At 34.1% G+C, this 18,910-nt stretch overlaps 1 protein-coding gene across 1 annotated transcript in view; it reads left to right on the top strand.

Moving 5' to 3' along the window:
- Window positions 1–10,289, top strand: part of Aimp1 (aminoacyl tRNA synthetase complex interacting multifunctional protein 1) — a 45,836-nt gene extending 35,547 nt beyond the window's left edge. The window contains exon 7 of the mRNA XM_047566533.1: window positions 10,044–10,289. Within this exon, the coding sequence (XP_047422489.1) occupies window positions 10,044–10,210 (167 nt within the window). The 3' untranslated portion in view covers window positions 10,211–10,289. The remainder of the gene's footprint in view (window positions 1–10,043) is intronic.
- The last annotated feature ends 8,621 nt before the right edge of the window (window positions 10,290–18,910 follow it).

The raw sequence follows: 18,910 nt of genomic DNA, 5'->3' as shown, positions 1-18,910 counted from the left end.
CTGATAATTTACTTGCATGTGCTTTTACTTGACTTCAGAGTATAGAGAAAATATAAATTAAAATCCAGTTATTTAATAATATAAAAGAAAGTTTCATTTTATATTATTCATTTTCTCCTATGGAAATGTTCCTGAGACAAATGAAACTTCAAATGTAGGAGAATATTTCTTCAAATAGGTCTTTGAAGCAGAAGAGAAAGAATGCTGGGCAGATGTAGAATAAATATTTTTGTTCATAAAAGGAGGATAACCATAAGAAGAAAAAGTTAGAAATCAAAAGACTATTCTTACCTAAAAGATAGTTATGTTGATTAGAGTGTTAGAAAAGCAGAAAGAAATTAGGATAGCAAGTAGAATTTGGTCAAAAGTCAGAAATAATTTGGAGATATTTGTAAATACAGCTAAGTTTGAATGGACTAGCTAAATCATTAAGTAGGCATTTTTTTTAATCCTGTGTTAATTGACAAAATATTAGAATATGAAGTTTTTAATTTTAACTTTGAAATAGTTAGAATATATGGATGAAAATATGAATTATTTTAAAGTCCCTGTGACTGAATGCATAAGTATGTCTTGAACCATGGTAGATGAGAACATAATGTCTTGTGCTCTAAGTGTCTTTTTCTGAGAAAAATCCCATCTGAATGATTTCACAAAGAAACCTGATAGCTTTTTATGCTAGGAGCATATTATCACCACTATTCCCACACAATCCAAACACTTCCTCAACCTCCTACTTTGGGTCCAGTTGTCACATTTATACTTAACTATCCTAAAATTCAGTTTAAGAAGTCTCATTTACTAAATTTGAATAGATTGAGAATTAATTTTTTCTTTTAAGAATTAGAATGCATTGAAAAAAATAACAAAATTAAGTGAATGCTGATTTACCTTTCCAGATTAGCATTTGCCTTACTTTTTATTAAAATACTTAAGAATTAGTACTTTAGTATTAATTTTTAGTTTTATTTTTTGACATAAATTATAAGAGTCAGATACTTAAAATTCAAAGAAATCTACTCCCCCCCCCAATTATATTTTTACAAATTTGGAAACTGAAGATCCATGAAACTTAGTTAAGGTTTTAGAGTTAGCAAAGAATCATGTCATAGATGTAACCAAATCCCTACTACTGTTGTATTTTTGTCTATTCACTGTTGCTTGCTCTTAATCAATATGAACTATTTAATTAATAAAGACTTGCAGTTCTTTTATTACAATGACTCTCATTCACTTATAAAGCTAATGGATAAATATTAGAGCATTTTGAATGAATTTTTATTATATGAATGTTACTGTTAAACAAATTGAAAGAAAGTTTTTTTCTTGAGTTACCCACTGAATTAGCATTAGAAATGCTTATATCTCAGTATAGATTTCTTGCCTTTACCATTTCTTGAATCTTTCAATTTAACTATTCGTATGATATATTTCATTGTTCCAGAGTCTAGTGTTTCTTTCAAATTCTTCTTTATGCCTTAAGCACTTGAATATGTAGGGAAGGTTTTTACTTGTAAAGTGAAACATGAGATAACCTAGTTTTAAAATAATCCGTGAGGTCTAACACTTAACCAAGTTGAATGGTGTCAAATAACTGATAAAATCTGAGATATGAGCTCTGAATACTCATCTTGTGTTTGATTCTGTACCATCTACTGCTTCTGGAGTAGTAAATCTGAAAATAAATAGCAGCTTAATACTATATAATAGACAGTTAATCTTATAGGGTTTATTATATTTTGTTTTGTTTCTTTCCTGGAGAAAACCATGGTTTATCAGTGCTTTATTTTTTAGCATCTGTTTTACATTGTAAAGCTGAAGGTGCCTGCTGATACCCTTTGATGGTCACTTGATGTGCTTAGTGTCTGAAGATTGACATTTTGTTTATTAAGTGTGATACAGAAATTACAGTTGAGGCTCAAGTCTTTGAATTGTTGTTTGGCCTTGAAAAAGCTTTAACACTTACCTATTTTTTTCCAGTTAGAAAGCCAAAAACTCCCATAGCATTTAGAAGATATCAAGTAATATGTTTATAACAATAGCTAAAATCCTTTTCCACCAGCCCAACACATTTTAAATTCTTAAATGTGGAAAGCTATAAATTTTAGTGTTTAAATATGCTAACTGGTCCCTAAAGCCCCAAGCAGAAATAACCTGAAATCAGTACTACACTAGGAGACAAAGGCAATGACAGCTCTTTCTGAGAATTCAGTTCATGGTCTAATAAATGGGAACTTATGTTTGGACTTTTTACTTCCAATATCATATTTATTTCCTTGGATATTGAATCTTACTAATAATATACTTTAATATTTTATCACAAAGCATAGGTTTTAGCTTTTAAATGAATTTATTTTTAATTAAAAACCAAAATTCTTCCTCTCTAAAATCCATTTCAGTCAGGTTTCTTTCCCATGATTGCCACACTGTTTCTCTAGAACTGCTCTGGTTGAGATCACCAGTTCCTCCCTGTAGGTAACTGGCTAGTGCTTAATCCTCCTCTTAATTAACTTGACTTCTGACACCATACTCTTTTGATAGTCCTCCTGCTTCACTGGATAACCTTGTCATCCACTTTGCTGATTTTTTCTCACTTCTCTGACCACCTACTATTTGGAGTGCATCCAACCTTTGTCCTTGTCCTCTTTTTATTTCTTTGCTATTCTCCTAGTGACTTTATCCAGTCACTTATCCACTGACCTAGTGGACTTATTCATTTACATGTCCCAAGAAGGAAGAATTCATCTGTTTGGCTTCTAGAATATTCCCTCTCCATAATATGTCCCTCTTATTGATAGCAACTCCATTCTCCCAGTTGCTAAACTGCTTTTGTCATACCCTACATCCTCTCCTTCAGAAAATTCGAAAACCTGTACCTTATCTAGAATCATTTTCATCAACCTGCCATTCTGGTCCCATTGCCAACATCTTTTATCTGGATAACTGCAAAAACTTCTAACTGATCTTCCTGCTTTTGTTTCCTTTCATCTGTTTTCGCCAGAATTATATTACTGTGTTTGAAACTATTCAGAAACTTCCCGTCATCCAGAGTATAAGCACAGTTTCTTAGAATGGTCTGCTCTTAACTCACTAATCTTACGTATTCCAACTCTTCCTTGATCATTCCAGTTGAGCCATTGGCTCTTTCCCCGATAGCTACATGGATTGCTCTCTGATCCTATTCAGACCTTTCATATTACTTTCTTTGCTTTATTTTTTTCTTTTGTCTGCCCACATGTAAATTTAAGCACCATGAAATCAAGACTTTTCATTCTTTAAAATTCACTACTATATTTCTAGCTTATAGAACAATGCCTGGCATGAAGTAGGAGCTCATTAAATTGGTATATGAATAAATAGAAACTTACTAGTAGAAATTTTTAAGTTATGTTTAAGTTATGTTTGAAGACCATAACTGGGTGTCTGCCTTCATACTGTCAGGATCACTCTGTCAGTCCACTAAACCATTTTCGTATATAGATTAACTTTGTAAAATTAATTGACCTTTTTTTACATAGTTATATGCACAATTGGTGTTAGTTAAAATGATTGTAATTCAAAACCTTAATCAGACATAAAATAATTAGTGCTAGGCTCATTGCCATCCTAGATATGAAAAGAATTTGAGCAATGATTATTCTGTACAAAAGGATGGTCTAATTAAAATGAGCTTCTGGTTCTTATACCAGACTTCTGAATGCCTAAAACTCCAAAAGATGTACTTACTGCTTTTTGGAGGTTTTAATGCTAAGGTGGTCATAGCTTTTTACATCTATACAAGCGTTTTTGGACTTTTCTTCTTTCTAAACAAGTTATATTCCCTGTGTGTTTTATTTAAAAATGAGTTGGCTTAAAATAACCCCATAATGATGAGTTTTCTTACAATATGTATAATCATTTCCAAATGTGATTATTGGCATGTGTTTTAGCAATTTCAGGGACTGCAGTTTTTAGCTTCAAGAATTTGTATTGTTATCATCACTTACCTTTTTATAGCCATGCCAAAAAAAAAAAAAAAAAAAAAACTTAGGAAAACAAAATCTAGAAGAAGGGTGTAACACACAGAAATGACAACAGATTTCTCTGGGAAATACAGTTTGTTTAAAAAATTAAATTCTTTTAATTTTCATGTGAGATGATTCAACCTCTCATTTCAAACTAGCTTTATACACTACCAAATGGCATATTGAGAAGTTTATTATTGAGAAGCACATGATGCGAAGATTCATTGTGGTATATTCATAGGTGTACATAAGAAAGTTATGTCATATTCATTCTACTGTCTTTCCTATTCCTTATCTCCACTCCCTTCTATTTTACCAAAAGAATTTTTTTCAAAAGTAGACTTTTTTCTCTGAAACACTGCCTGCCACTACTTTATCAACTGAATTTGTGTAATATTCTAAATTTTTTGTTGTCATTTCAACAGTGTTTATCACATATTTACCAAGTTTAGATACCATCCCAAAAAATCACTTTCTTTTTTTTTTTTTTTTTTTTTTTTTTTTTTTTGTGGTACTGGGGATCAAACCCAGGGCCTCGTGCTTGCAAGGCAAACACTCTACCGACCGAGCTATCTCCCCAGCCCCCAAAAATCACTTTCTTTGCTCATTCACAAGAAACAAATCCTCAACCCATTTAAATTTTATCTTGAGAATGTAGCAGTTCAGTCATATATTTGGGGTCCATTTCTAATTCTAGTTTTCTTGCCCCTTTTATTTATTTATTTATTTTTTTGTATTGAACATAAAGGTACTCTACCACCAAGCTACATCCCTGCACTTTTTATTTTATTTTGAGGCAGAGACTCCCTTAGTTGCCCAAGCTGCCTTTGAACTCATGATCTCACCTCCTCAGCCTGAGAGTGACTGGGATTACAGACCTGAGCCACTATGCCTAGCTTCTTTTGCTGTTTCTGTCATCTATACAGTTACTTCCTCTATTGCAGTCTTGAACTCCTCAAAGTCATCCATGAGATTTGGAATTAACTTTTTCTAAACTCCCATTTTATGTTGACATTTTGGTCTCTGATGAATCACTAGTGTTCTTGATGACATCTAAAACAGTAAATCCTTTCCAGAAGGTTTTCAATTTATTTTGCCTGATTCTGTCAGAGGAATCACTATCTATGGCAGCATTAACCTTACAAAATATTTCTTAAATAAAATGATTTCAAAGCAAAATTACTCCTTAATCCCTGGACTACAGAATGAATGCTGTGTTAGCAGACATAAAAATAACATGAATCTTATTGTACATCTCCACTAGTGCTCTTTGGGTAACCAGAAAGAGTACTTTGAAAGGAATTGTTTTTTTCTGAGCAGAAGTCTTTACAGTGAACTTAGTACACTCTGTAAACCATGTCATAAACAGATGTGCTATTGTTCCACATCCAGGCTTTATTGTTTCACGTATAGATGCACAGGCAAAGTTGATTTAGTAAAATTTTTAATTGACCTAAGGATTTTTGGAATGATGAGAACTGGCTTCAACCTGAAGTCGCTGGCTATATTAGCCCCTAACAAGAGAGCCTGTTCTTTGAGGCTTTGAAATCAGCCGCTGACTGCTTCTCTCTAGCTATGAATGTGCTAATTGGCATCTTCCAATGAAAGACTGCTTCATCTACACTGAAAATCTGAACTTCAAAGGTCACCACCTTTATAACCTAGGTAAACTTTCGGGATAACTTGATACACCTGCATCAACACTAGATACCTCACCTTGCACTTTTATGTTATAGAGAAAGTTTGTTTCCTTAAATCTCATGATCCAGGCTCTGTTGTCTTCAAACTTTTTTTTTTTCTGCAACTGAGTCCTCACCTCTCTCGGCCTTCATAGGATTGAAGAGAAATAAGGCCTTGCTTTGGATTAAGCTTCGGTTTAAGGGAATATGTGGCTGGTTTGATCTTCTATTCAAACCATAAAAATTTTCTTCATATCAGTAGTAAGGTCATTTTGCTTTCTTATCATTTGTGTGTTCTTGGAGCAGAACTTTTTAGAACTTTTCCTTTGCATTTACTACTTGGCTGCTTGACACAGAAGCCTAACTTTGGACTTGTCTCAGCTTTCTGCACACCTTCCTCACTGAACCTAATCATTGTTAGCTTTTGATTTTAAGTGAGAGATGGGTGACCGTTCTTTAACTTAAATACTTAGAAGCTATTATAGTGTTATTATTTGGCCCAATTTTGGTACTGTTGTTTCTGAGGAAATAAGAAGGCCTGACAAGAGCGATGGAGACTTGGTGAGGAGTTGGCGGAAGCAGATCAGGCCACACACATGTATCAATTGTTTGTTATCGTATATGGACATGGTTTGTGGTGCCCCAAAACAACTATGATAGCAACATCAAACATCACCGATCACAGATACAGTAATGATATATATATTGAAAAATATGTGAGATAAAAATGAAAAAATTGGAATTTTGTGAGAATTACCAAAACGCAACACAGACATAAAATAAGCATATGCTTTTGGGAAAATGGTACTCCATTGAGACAGAGTTATCAAATCCTTCAATTTATAAAAAGTATGTACAAAGCAAAGTAAAACAGGGTGTGATGGTAATAATCATCTATTTTTTCTTTCATTTTCATGTTTAATGCGTTATAATGTCATGTTAAACATGACCATGGGGTTCATTTTGACTTATTCATAAATGCATGTGAGGTAGCTTACCCAGTACTACCCCTATTCCCTCCCCTCCTCCCTGCCCTTTCTGCTCTCTATTGATCTTCCTTCTGTTTTTTTTAAATTGGTGCATTATATTTATATATAAAATTAAAATGTGTTGTGATATACTTGTGCATGCACATATCATAATTTAGTCAACTTCATTCCCCAGTTCTTCCTCATCCATTCCCTTCTTTTCTCCCCTGTGGTTCTTTGCTTCTACTCAACTGATCTCCCTTTTAATTTTGTGAGAACCCCTTTTCTTATTCCTTTTTTACCCCCTAACTTCCTCATATGAGAGAAAACATAAAATTATAAGGTAATTTGAATCTTCAAAAGGTAACTTTTTTCCATATAGTTAGAAATAAGTGAGATTGCAAATTATAAAATGTGGGATATTATCTACTGTTTAAATTAGCTTAAAGCAGTGAAAGTGATAACTTTCTGGCATTAATATTAATAATGAACATTTACCTAGTATTTCTTACTCATCCCTTTCATAATCTTTGTCTCATCTAATGATTCATTAAAGTCTAATACATTCTCAGCAGTCAGGTGTTGAATCTTGTATTAAAAATAATGATCAGGGCTGGGGATATAGCTCCGTCAGTAGAGTGCTTGCCTTGCAAGCACAAGGCCCTGGGTTCAATCCCCAGCCCCACAAAAAAAAAAAAAAAGTAATGATCAAGCTTTGGAAATTTTCTTTATTAGTTTCTAGTTTGTTTTTAGTTCACATCTTTGTTGTTTGAAAATCATTACAGATTTGTGTGAAGCTCAGAGCTTTCAGATCTTGGCCCTGCATGTGCTTCATGACCTGGGAAGCTTTCTGAACCTTTTCATCTATAAGGAGTTTTTAGCTATAATTGTCTCTTGTGGATTTTGTGACCTTTAACTTTTGAAATACTTAGCCAATCCTGTAGTTTTTTTAAGTTCTTAACTGTAGGTTTTGTGCCTCTGTTTCTTCAGCTATAATATGATGGTGATTAATATTACTTAGATATGTACTGAGAACATTAAATGAGCAAATAGATACTGTGGTACTAGAACCTCATAAGCACTATATATATTATATGTTATTATGAATGTCATTATGTATATGTGGCAATATCTTTCTAGACCTGAGAAGTTTAATTTTGTGCTGTGCCATAACTTTTTGTACTTGGGGCTTTTTGTCTGCATTCAGCAAGAATTTATTCATATAATTTATATTCTTTTTTAGAAAATATTTTTAGTTATGATAGATACAATACCTTTATTTTATTTATTTTTAATGTAGTGCTGAGGATCAAACCAAGGCTCTCACACATGCTAGGCAAACGCTTTACTCCTGAGCTACAGCCCCAGTCCCTGTATAATTTATATTCTTAATGAGAAGTTTGTACATGCATCTGGGACACCTTGCTTAGTGAACTTACCAGTTTGACAACATCTTTTGGAGGAAGGGTGCAAACCTGAATCAGTGCTCTGTCCTCCATGAACAGTATCTCTGCTTCTAGTTTCCCAGTATTCTGAAATGCCCATTTCCCCACATGATTTGTTCACAAGATTAAACTTTTAGACTAAGGAATTATTTACATACAAAAAATAAAAATCTTGTAGATATCAGGTAAAGTATAATTGCACTTTACTGGATATTTTTTTTTCTTATTCTGTTCATTACTTGGAGTTTCTCTGTTATCCAATCAAATGATCTTAGAGCAGAAAAGAGAAATTCTCACCTTTTATATTAGTCAGTCTTTCAGTTTTATTTCACTGCATCATCTTCTACTATAGACTTTATTTAGATCATTATTCTATCATCTTGGAAAACCTGGATTCTAGAGGGCAGTTTTGAAAATTCTTGCCAGTTTTGCCAGCTCTGAAAAGCTATTAAAGAATAAAATTGCCACGACCAGCGAATTTCCTCAGTTTTGTTTTTCCTTCCATGTATGACTAGAGAATAAACACTAAATCAGAACATGGGATATAGGTAGTTCTAGTAATTAAAAATAAAATAATTTTAAAAGATTTCTACTTGGAAGTTACTGGAAAAGATTCTAAAGGCATATATTTATTACCTCCAAAAAAATCATTGAATGCATAATTAATGCTTCATTAAAAGATACATTACTTTTCTTCATTGTTTCTTAAAATGATTTTTCATTCCAAATATTTTTGAACATTTCCAGCTACTGTCTACTTTACTGTCATTACATAGAAGAATTGTTTGATATATTACTTTCCTTTAAGCCTATACTAGATATATTCTACTACTTGTCTTCTATTGATTGCAGAGTTTATAGAGTGAGTTGTTATAAATAGAAGGATAAGGGGATCACCCTCATGTAAAAAGTTAATTTGTTCCTTTTCAAAAGTATAAACTGTTGTGCTAGTGGAAATGTGAGTTTATGCTATACTAGCAGAATATGGGCTTTGATGTCAAATGTGTGACATTGAGCAACTTCTCTGCCCTTCAATTTCTTTGTATTTAAAATTACAGTCAGGGTTGTAGTGTAGAATTTCATGTAACAGTATATATTCCTAGTGTTTAGAAAATACTGGTTCTATGTCTTGTATTCCTTTCTGTGTCTTTCCATCTTACTAAGGGTAGCAAATGAAAATCAAATCAGTTATTAATATTTATGTACATTATCCCAGCATGTAAGCCATTCTTCAATATTGACAAGAAATCTTTTAGCACTAGAACAGCTAGTCATTCATTTTGTATACTGCTGTGTAGGGTAACACATTAGCTGCTTTTTCCAAGTATAAAAATATAACACATCACAGTATACACTCTCTATATTTTTCTTTATGCATTATGATAAAATGAGTATCTTACATTTTTCTTTTAATAATTTGAAGAATGAATTCACTGAGCTATATTACCTGCAGAAATACCTAATAAAATATATCTTTAATATTTATAAGGAAATGTTAATCAGCTTACCAATTAAGAATATAAACTGCAGCAGACGGGTGTGGTGGTGCACACCTGTAATCCCAGCATCTGGGGAGGTTGAGGCAGGAGGATCTCGAGTTCAAAGCCAGCTTCAGCAACTTAGTGAAGCCCTGAGCAACTCAATGAGACTCTGTCTCTAAATAAAACATGAAAAATGGCTGGGGATGTGGCCATTAGTAGTGAAGCACCCCAGCACCCCTGGGTTCAATCCCTGGCATAAGTAATAAATAAATAAATAAATAAATAAATAAATAAATAAATAAATAAAACCACTGACATCATAAAAATGTGTTAAGGTTTTGATTAGATGTAAAGACCAGAAAGTGCTGCCAAGAATTCACTAAAAATTTCTTTAAAACTTCTGTATGTTTGTTAGGAGGTAAGTTGTTTGTTTATTTATTATTTTTGGTTTTCTCCTCCCCAATAGGAGAGCCAGACAAGGAGCTAAATCCTAAGAAGAAGATTTGGGAGCAGATCCAGCCTGACCTGTACACTAATGATGAGTGTGTGGCCACATACAAGGGAGTTCCCTTTGAGGTGAAAGGGAAGGGAGTATGTAGGGCTCAAACCATGACCAACAGTGGAATCAAATAAAGTGTTTCCATTAATGAAGTACATTGGAGAAAACTTTAATAACAATAAAAAGGACTATATTTGCCACTTACACCTAAAATGTGCTGACTGATTTTTGTGTTGTCTCTCTGTTAAACTTAACTAGTCTTACCTGGTATGTATATTTTTTCTATTGATTAGGGAAATACTACATTTTACCTGTGGTTTTTCATCATTGATTATTGGGGGAGGAAGTTTCCTATGTTTTGTGATAATTTATTTTTTTAGGATATTGGGCAGGTTGTTTTTTATTTATATATTAGATAACTTGAACTAGATTAATATTTAGTTCCTTATTTTAGGTACACGATGCATGAAATTTCAAGCTTATAGAACTTCAGTATATTATGAACCTGTATTATAAATGTCCTCTGAAAAAAGACATTGGAATCTATATAAGACTTATTGATTAGTGATATTATAATATCACCAAAAAGGACCGAATGTTGATTCTAAAAGTCAAAGCATCATAGAAGCCAGGGGACAATTGAACATTTTGTGATTTGCTGCCAAAGTAACCTTGATTTATCCCTGATTTATAATACTTAAAGTGACTTTTTAATTTTTCTTTTTTTTTTTTTTTTTAATTGTCAAGGGACCTTTATTTTATTTATTTATACGTGGTGCTGAGAATTGAGCCCAGTGCCTCACACATACTAGGCAAGCACTTTGCCACTGAGCCCCAACCCCAGCTCTTAAAGTGACTTTTTTAAAAAACTGAAATTTTTTAACAGTGTTTTGAACTTTTTCTTTCCACATGGGAAAATAGTAATAAATTTTATTCAGACTACTTAAGATTGATATATTTTGTTTTTTATATACCATTATATTGTCTACATTAAAAGGAATTATAGATCAAAACTTAACATGTATTATGATGTGAAATACATATTTTCACTTATCTTACAAATATTGTAGGAAAAAATGAAAATTAACTTAGAAATTATGAGTCTCAATATCACCAGCCATGAGATGATGACTGGTGATTTGGGCTACCCAAAAAAGAAAGCGGTCCAGGTTAGAGGATAGAATAGATATTGTTTGGAACACACCCATGGACACACAAAATATTCTAACATAGATGTCTGTGTTCTCCAGTAAGCGACAAAAAACAAAAATCCAACTAGCAACAACCATAACAACCCTGTATGTTATAAAAGACATTGTTTGTTTGTTTGTTTATTTATTTATTTATTGGGGGCCCTGGGGATTGAACTCGGGGGCACTTGACCACTGAGCCACATCCCAGCCCTATTTTTTGTATTTCATTTAGAGACAGGGTCTCACTGAGTTGCTTAGCACCTTGCTTTTGCTGAGGCTGGTTAACCATGGGGCTCTGGTATGCAGAATACAATACCAATGTAAATGTCATATCTTCATTCTGAAACATTAAATATGAGCTGAACATTAACATCTATTGATAACTGAAAACAATGAATTGCAGAAGTTTTCTTGTACTCAAGATATGTTTTCTTTGAGGAATAAAGGATTATAGTGATGGTCTTTCATTTTTCTCGATTATATTGAATTTCTTTCATTCTGAATTATACAATATAGAGAATATTTCAACTACTTAGTTGAACTGATCCTCTGTAGTCATTTTTCCAAATAAAAATTGAAGTGCATATCACAGATATGTAAAGATATGTAATCCATATCAAAGATAGTAAAGCATAATGATTATATCATATATAAAACCTGAAAAATACAAAAACTGTTTATTCATTTGTTAAAGCCCATGATGTAACATCATCATTTCTGATTTGTGCTTGAAATTTATGAAATTTCTCCAGAAAAGAGCACATCATACAAAGATTCACCATCACCTTCAGCCCTGAGGAATGGATCTGGCCTTCTATGAACTAAGACCTCTGAAACCATGAACCCTCAAATAAACCTTTCCTCCTTTACAGTTGTGCTGGTCAGGTCATTGGTCACAGCAGTAAAATAGCTGACTGAAATAATCATCATCATCCTCTCCAGTACCGAGTGTTTCTTTTCCATCCACAGATTGTTTTGGGCAGAGTGTCAGCTAGTCTCCTTAAACTAGACCATCTGCACCAAACTAGTTTAAGATGCTGGATAGCATTTCTATCAGTTGCTTTGTCTCAGCATGACCTATAATGGTGAAACTGTTTGCTGCCAGAGATGCCTGAACTTTAGGGTTGTTAAAGTGGATCACTGTTGCTCGGTTTATAAACATATTCATCTCTTCAATACTGGAGATATTGTTTACCCCTAAATTCCTTAAGGAGAACTGAAGTTTTTTATCATCTGCTGTAACTGTTCTTGAACCACCACCTTTCTGCGAGTAGTTCTTTTCCCACCAATGCAGTTTGGTGAGTTTTTCTTGGTTCATGATAGTTTCTTTCATCTTGTTGGAGCAGAAATGGAGTCGAGCAGGGGACTAGGGTTAGTGCTTAGGGGGTCTCAGGCAGATTAGTTGAGATTAGGGCACATACATCTTTTAGTATACCTTGCCAATTTTACCAAATGATTATGCTTCCATCAGCAATTCTATCAGATCTTTAAAATTTCATGCTAAAGAGAGAAATAAATTGGGAATTTTTTTTTTTTTTTTTTTTTTTTTGCGGTGCTGGGGATCGAACCCAGGGCCTTGTGCTTGCAAGGCAAGCACTCTACCAACTGAGCTATCTCCCCAGCCCTAAATTGGGAATTAATGAGCAGTTTTTCAAGTTACATAAAAGTATTAATTAGATTTTCAAGTTAGCCCCTATAAAATTCTTATTTTTACAGAAAATTATAGTTTGTTTTGCTGGGATGGGAGAGTTCTGAAAAAATCAAAAAAGACATTGTTACTAAACTGGACATAACTCTTCTGGCTTCTGATAGTAGTCTGCCTTTTAAGGACTTCAACATCAGAAGGTGGTATTACATCAGAGGTTAAACAGCTGGCACCTTCTGATTAATGACCATTCACTTTCTTGATTTTTATTTATGTGTTGCAAACTGAACCCAGAGAAAAACTAACCCTCCCTGCAACACACTTAGTTTTGCAAGATCAGCCCTCTACCTTGCAGTGAAGGCTGAACTTTTCTTATAGAGACAGTCCTCACCTTATAATGGTTTGACTTAGGATTTTTCAGCTTTATCATAGTTCTAGAGCAATACATGGTCAGTGGGAACCATACTTCAGATTTTCAATTTTGATCTTTTCCTGGGTTAGCAATGTAAAGTTTAATACTTTCTACTAATCCTTGGCAGTGGCAGCAAGCCATAGCTTCCAGTCAGCCATGAGATCACAACAATAAATAACCAATACTTTCCAGCTTACTCTGTTGCTGCACCATGCTGTTTGGTAGGTTAGGTGCATTAAATGCATTTCCAACTTGTGTTTTCAACTCAATGGGTATATCAGGATGTAACCCAATTGGAAGTTGAGGAGCATCTGTATTTAAAAGCTCCATGTGTAGTATTTTTTTGAAATGAGTCATTTTCAGGACATGTTGATTTCAACATAAAATTAGAAATCTTTTTTTTCCTGCCTGCCCTTACCAAGAACATTAAGTGCCCACCAAACATAATTTGTTGTTGCTTTTTAAAAATAGGTAAACTCCTGATTATTTACAAAGTTTTTCTGTATTCATGGAAGTTTGATGAGAAACCTGTCAGCAAGGTACAGGATATGAGTGGGGAAGAGACCTTAATGAGGGGCCTTGTAGAGAAATCTTAGTGAGTTTTAACTGACCTCTGAGTCTAGGCCTTATCTTTGCAAGACCAAAAACTTGAATCTGTAGAGGACTGTCACAGATGCTAAATCTATAGAGATTACTAGTATTGGTTTTGAAGCCAGGAGGCCTAGTTTATCTTTTAAGCTGTGTTACTCAAATGCCTGTGTAACCATGAACAACTATTTGGCTTTTTTATACTTTACTTTCCTCATCTGTAAGTTGAGAACAACTGTACCTACAGAGTTCTAAAGATTTTGTAAGTCAGTACCCATAAAGTACTTAAAACAGCACCCAGAATATAATAGATGTATATTGCATTGATATCAATTTATGATAGTCATATTCCTTTTGAAATGCTAGTGTTTCTATTCCTTCTATCACCATTTCTGGTATCACATTTTCTGAGAACTTGAATTCCTGTTCAGGAGATTTCTTGTTTCATATTGAATGAAGGCCCTATCATAACACACCTGATTGGTCCTCTATACACCATGTAATGTCTCTTCGCTCGCTGTAGATGTTTATTACTAAAACTCTCTTCTCCCTCTATTTCCACTGACATACATTTGTGGATTTTTAAATGTTGGCCAGCTCTGTTTATGGAGGCTCTTTCATAAGTTTAATGTCATTGATGTTTCAGATACTATTGCAATGCTCTTAGATGTGTTTCTAAATATGTGTGTTGATTTACTTTGCTTAACATAAACAATCCTATTTCCAAGTAATTGGAAGGTGAGGGAATACTTCACCATTTCAAAGGGACATAAATTTGCCTCCTCAAACTTTGAGGTAAATAATATATCTAAAAATAAAGTATACTTGGAAGTAGACATTAGACACATACTTTACATGAATTATCACACATCTCTGGTTCTCAGTGATATGCAACAGTACAAAAATTATAACCTCACTTTCAAGATACAAAATAAAAAACTACAGGAGGCAAGTTAGTGTAACTTAACTGACAATCATGGCAAATTTCTGTCTTGTAGAGAAAACTGAACCCTACAAAATTTTAGTGAATGAATAACCATGCCTTTCTACAAGGGGCATATATTAGTAATATCTGTCTGTAATCATGGGTATTATAATAAAATTATTAAGATACATAATGCTTTATAGCTTACATAATGTTTTCGCACATCATATCCATTTTTTAATTCCTTACGCGGTATCTCCATTATTTTATTATTAATCCCAAAGAACCAACAGTTAAACACCTGTACTAAGCAGATACCTTGATCTTCCAAATCTTACTGGTCCTGTGTTTTCCATTATAGTATACTTTCTTCCATGTTAATTAAATAGTCTGATGGTTTATTTGAGTGAGAAGTTTAAGAAGGGGTTTTTTTGTTGTTGTTGTTTATTTCCTTTTGATAAAACTTATTAGGAAAGATAGTGACAAAAAAACCCTAATCTATAGTAACTGCTTTAGTGGCATATTTAAGAGACATTATACAGAGAAATGAGAACATTAAACATTCCTCTGGAGTGAATATAAAGAGATTTTATCAGATTTTTTTTCTTATTGATAGGGAGTTCATGGGATGAATTCACTTGGCAAAATCAGGCTGCTGCTGTTGCTGCTGCTGACAGCATTTGCCTTTTTATTTAGAGAACTATGTACTTTGATTCTTCTGGTAGTTGTTGAAGGCAGTGAGCCTGTAATGATAGTCCATCCCCAAAAAGACAATGTGTAAGAGAAGCAACTAAATTCTAGACAGAGAATTTAAAACAGGAATGACTCTTTCTGGGTATAACCAATGGTCATACTAATAGAATGATAACCCTAAATTTTCAATAATGATGAAAAGGAGAATAGTTGCTGATGGGCTAGCATGCCTCTGTATAAAACTAAATCTTTAGGTACCAACCTGTTGGAATGGGAAAGAGTGACTCATACTTGTTCACTGCACTTTTTATGGTTAGGGTTTTTCCTTTGACTAAGTCTTGGCTGAGATAATTCACTGGTGCAGAGCTCCAGAAAAAATATTTGAAGGTAGGACCCAGAACAATGAAATAATTGTTGATTTGAAAGTGAGCCATCTGAAATTTCAGGGTGTGAATTAATTAATATATATTGTGTTTTTCACCCTCGTGTATTCCTTTATTTCTGTTTTTCCCACTCCTCTAACACACTCTATTCCCAATTCCCCAGATTTTTAAATTAAAAACAAAAGGTATGCAAGTATTATTTTATATCTTCATCGAAATCATTTCCTATCTGGCAGGCTATTATCTTTAGCAACAGGAACAGAAACAAGCCTGGGGCTCAGTAATTGCAAGGAGAAAGAATAATCCTTTTTAATGAAGAGCTAAATAATACTTTTCTTGTCCTTTCTCTTACTACACAATGCCTAAAGAATTTCCAAATAGCAATTGTGAATGTCTGCTTAGGTCTTCTATGGCATTCATGTAATGAGCCTTCATGTCAGATCCCTCTGACAAAGTCTTACCTTAGTTTTTGTAAACTGCTTTATTAGAATATCATATGTGCCACTTGGTGATGGTGCATGCCTATAATCCCAGCGGCTTAGGAGGCTGAGGCAGGAGGATCACCAGTTCAAAGCCAACCTCAACAACTTAGTGAGGCCCTACCCTAAGCAACTCAGCAAGACCCTCTCTCTGCACAAAATCAAAAAAGTGCTGGGAGTGTGCCTCAGTGGATGAGTGCCCCTGTGTTCAATCCCCAGTACCAATACCAAAAAAAAAAAAAAAAAGAAAGAAAAGAAAAGAAAGAATATCATACATGCCATAGAAAAAAGCTCTCAATATATACATCCACTTAAGCTTCTTAAGTTTTCAGTCTTAACATACATATTTGGCTGATACTTATTCATTTCAAACCCACTCAAATTATCACACATGGGAAATTTGAAAAGAACAGTGAAAAGTCATTCAAACTCAACACCATACAGAATTTCTCTTTCAAAAAGGTTAATGAAAAATGCAAACTAAAAGTCACTTTCAGTAAGTTTAGCAAAAAACAGTGGATTGAAATAACTTTTCTATAATCTTCAGTTTTCATTTGAAAAGATATTTTCTCTTATAACAGCACATAAGAACAAAAACTTTAGATGTTTGAAAAGACAATTATTTTTCAATTTGAGTGCAAATCTAGGAATTAGCAATACCACTTGAAAATCTTAACCTTACATACGTACACAAAGTGGAACTTGTCTGAAAATGAATAGAAGGGAAAAACTAAACCAATCCTTCAAAAGAAAAGGCAGCGTACAGATAAATATAGTTTTTAAAAAAGAAAGGAAGAATAGAAGTCTGAAATTGTTGATATCATATATCTAGAAAAATAAATCCAAGAGTCGGAGATAGCAGGGTCTTAGAGTAATCACTATTGCTCCCAGAATGGTATTAACTAGGGAGATTATATTCCTAGTTGCATAAAAATACCAAGTATACAATCTTATAAAATGTTCAAGACACTTTCAAATATAAAGTTTAGTGGAAATTTTTGGCTTCCAGATGAGAATAGCATATAGGATGGGCATCTGGAAGGACATGAGGAAAGATGGTAAACAATAGACTCTAAGAGGAAAGGTGGCAGGACACCAAAGACAAACTGTCTGGACATCATTTATTTGGCCTAGAGCTAATCCTACTCACATGGTTCTTTTGTTGTGAGTTGTAATTATCTCCAGAAATAGTTTGTTTATTTGATGTATACATGTGCACTCTCATTCAGAAAAAGCTGAACAGCCCAGTCTCAGGTGGTGCACAGCAGCAAGATGTTCATTTTAGTGACTCGTTTGTATGATTGAGTGATCCCATTACCAACTAACACATTATTTTCCTGCATTCACTAATCCTGGTTATTAGTCAGATTTGGATTTGCTATTGCATAATGGTGCACACAAGAGAACATTTAGAATTTAATGCCTTATAAGATACTATGTTGGGATTCAGGGTATATTAGGAAAACACACCAACTAGAAAAGATGAAGGAAGATGAGGAAGGAAAACAGTGGTAAGGAACAAACTTCCTAACATTTGCATATTAAATTAAAAGACATAATATAACCAATCCCCTTTAAAATCAATTCAAATTGATTTTGCTCCCAAACTTGCTCATGCTGAGAATGGAAGCTAAGAAGTTCCTCCCTGGCTCAGTCAGGCACCTAGGAAACTGAAACTGCACATTTCTGATTAGCACAGCCTAGCTAAATCTGTGTATTTTGTCCCACTATACCTCTCCCCTTCTTATAAAAGCTGTCTCTGCACCAAACCCTCTGAAGATGGAGATTTGAGACAGAAAATTTCTTCTTTTTCTTCCTCTGGGCTAGCTTTGAATAAACCTGTTTTCTTCACCGACTGTCTCCAATGCTGGTACCATAAAACTGAATCATGCAAAATTGTCTCCAAGCATTAGTGGAGTAATAGTAGGCTCCTGTTCCCCAAAACAGTTTTGGTGAGACAGCTGGGAGAAAGAGTCCACTCTGAGCAATCTCCAGTGAGGGGAGCCATCAAGATCACAGGAAGAAGGGGTTCAACTACTCACTAGCCAAGCTCTCAGTTGGAACTTAAGGAAAAATCCCAGCAGTTACCCAAAGCCTCTTTACATATGGGGAATTTTCCTTCCTTTCCTTCTGTGACATCAGTAGTCCATAAATGCTTGGATGATAGTCGAAAAAGGTTTTGGGGAGCTGACCAGCTCCAGTCACTCCAGGGTCCTAGAAAATTTTACCTTTGCCATTTGGAGCTAAAATACATGCAGCCTTTTGAATTTTGCATGATTCAGTTTTATGGTACCAGGTTGTATGAAATCTCTCCACCATTTGGATCTTAAATAAGCCATTTGGACTTCATTGGTTGGGTTCTGTTTTGGGGGTTATTGGTCAGTGTGGACTAAGATTAAAAGAGCCAGAATTCTCAGCAATTAAATTTGTGTGTTTGGAGGGTAGTCATTTGGCTTTGCTTATAAATTAAGACTGCAGTAAGAAATTTGTACAGGGCAGAACACCTCAGGTGAAAA

This window comes from Sciurus carolinensis, chromosome 10 (genome assembly GCF_902686445.1).
Source record: "Sciurus carolinensis chromosome 10, mSciCar1.2, whole genome shotgun sequence".
Taxonomy (NCBI): domain Eukaryota; kingdom Metazoa; phylum Chordata; class Mammalia; order Rodentia; family Sciuridae; genus Sciurus; species Sciurus carolinensis.
Note: the sequence above shows the minus strand (reverse complement) of the source record. Positions and strands in the feature narration are given on the sequence as shown.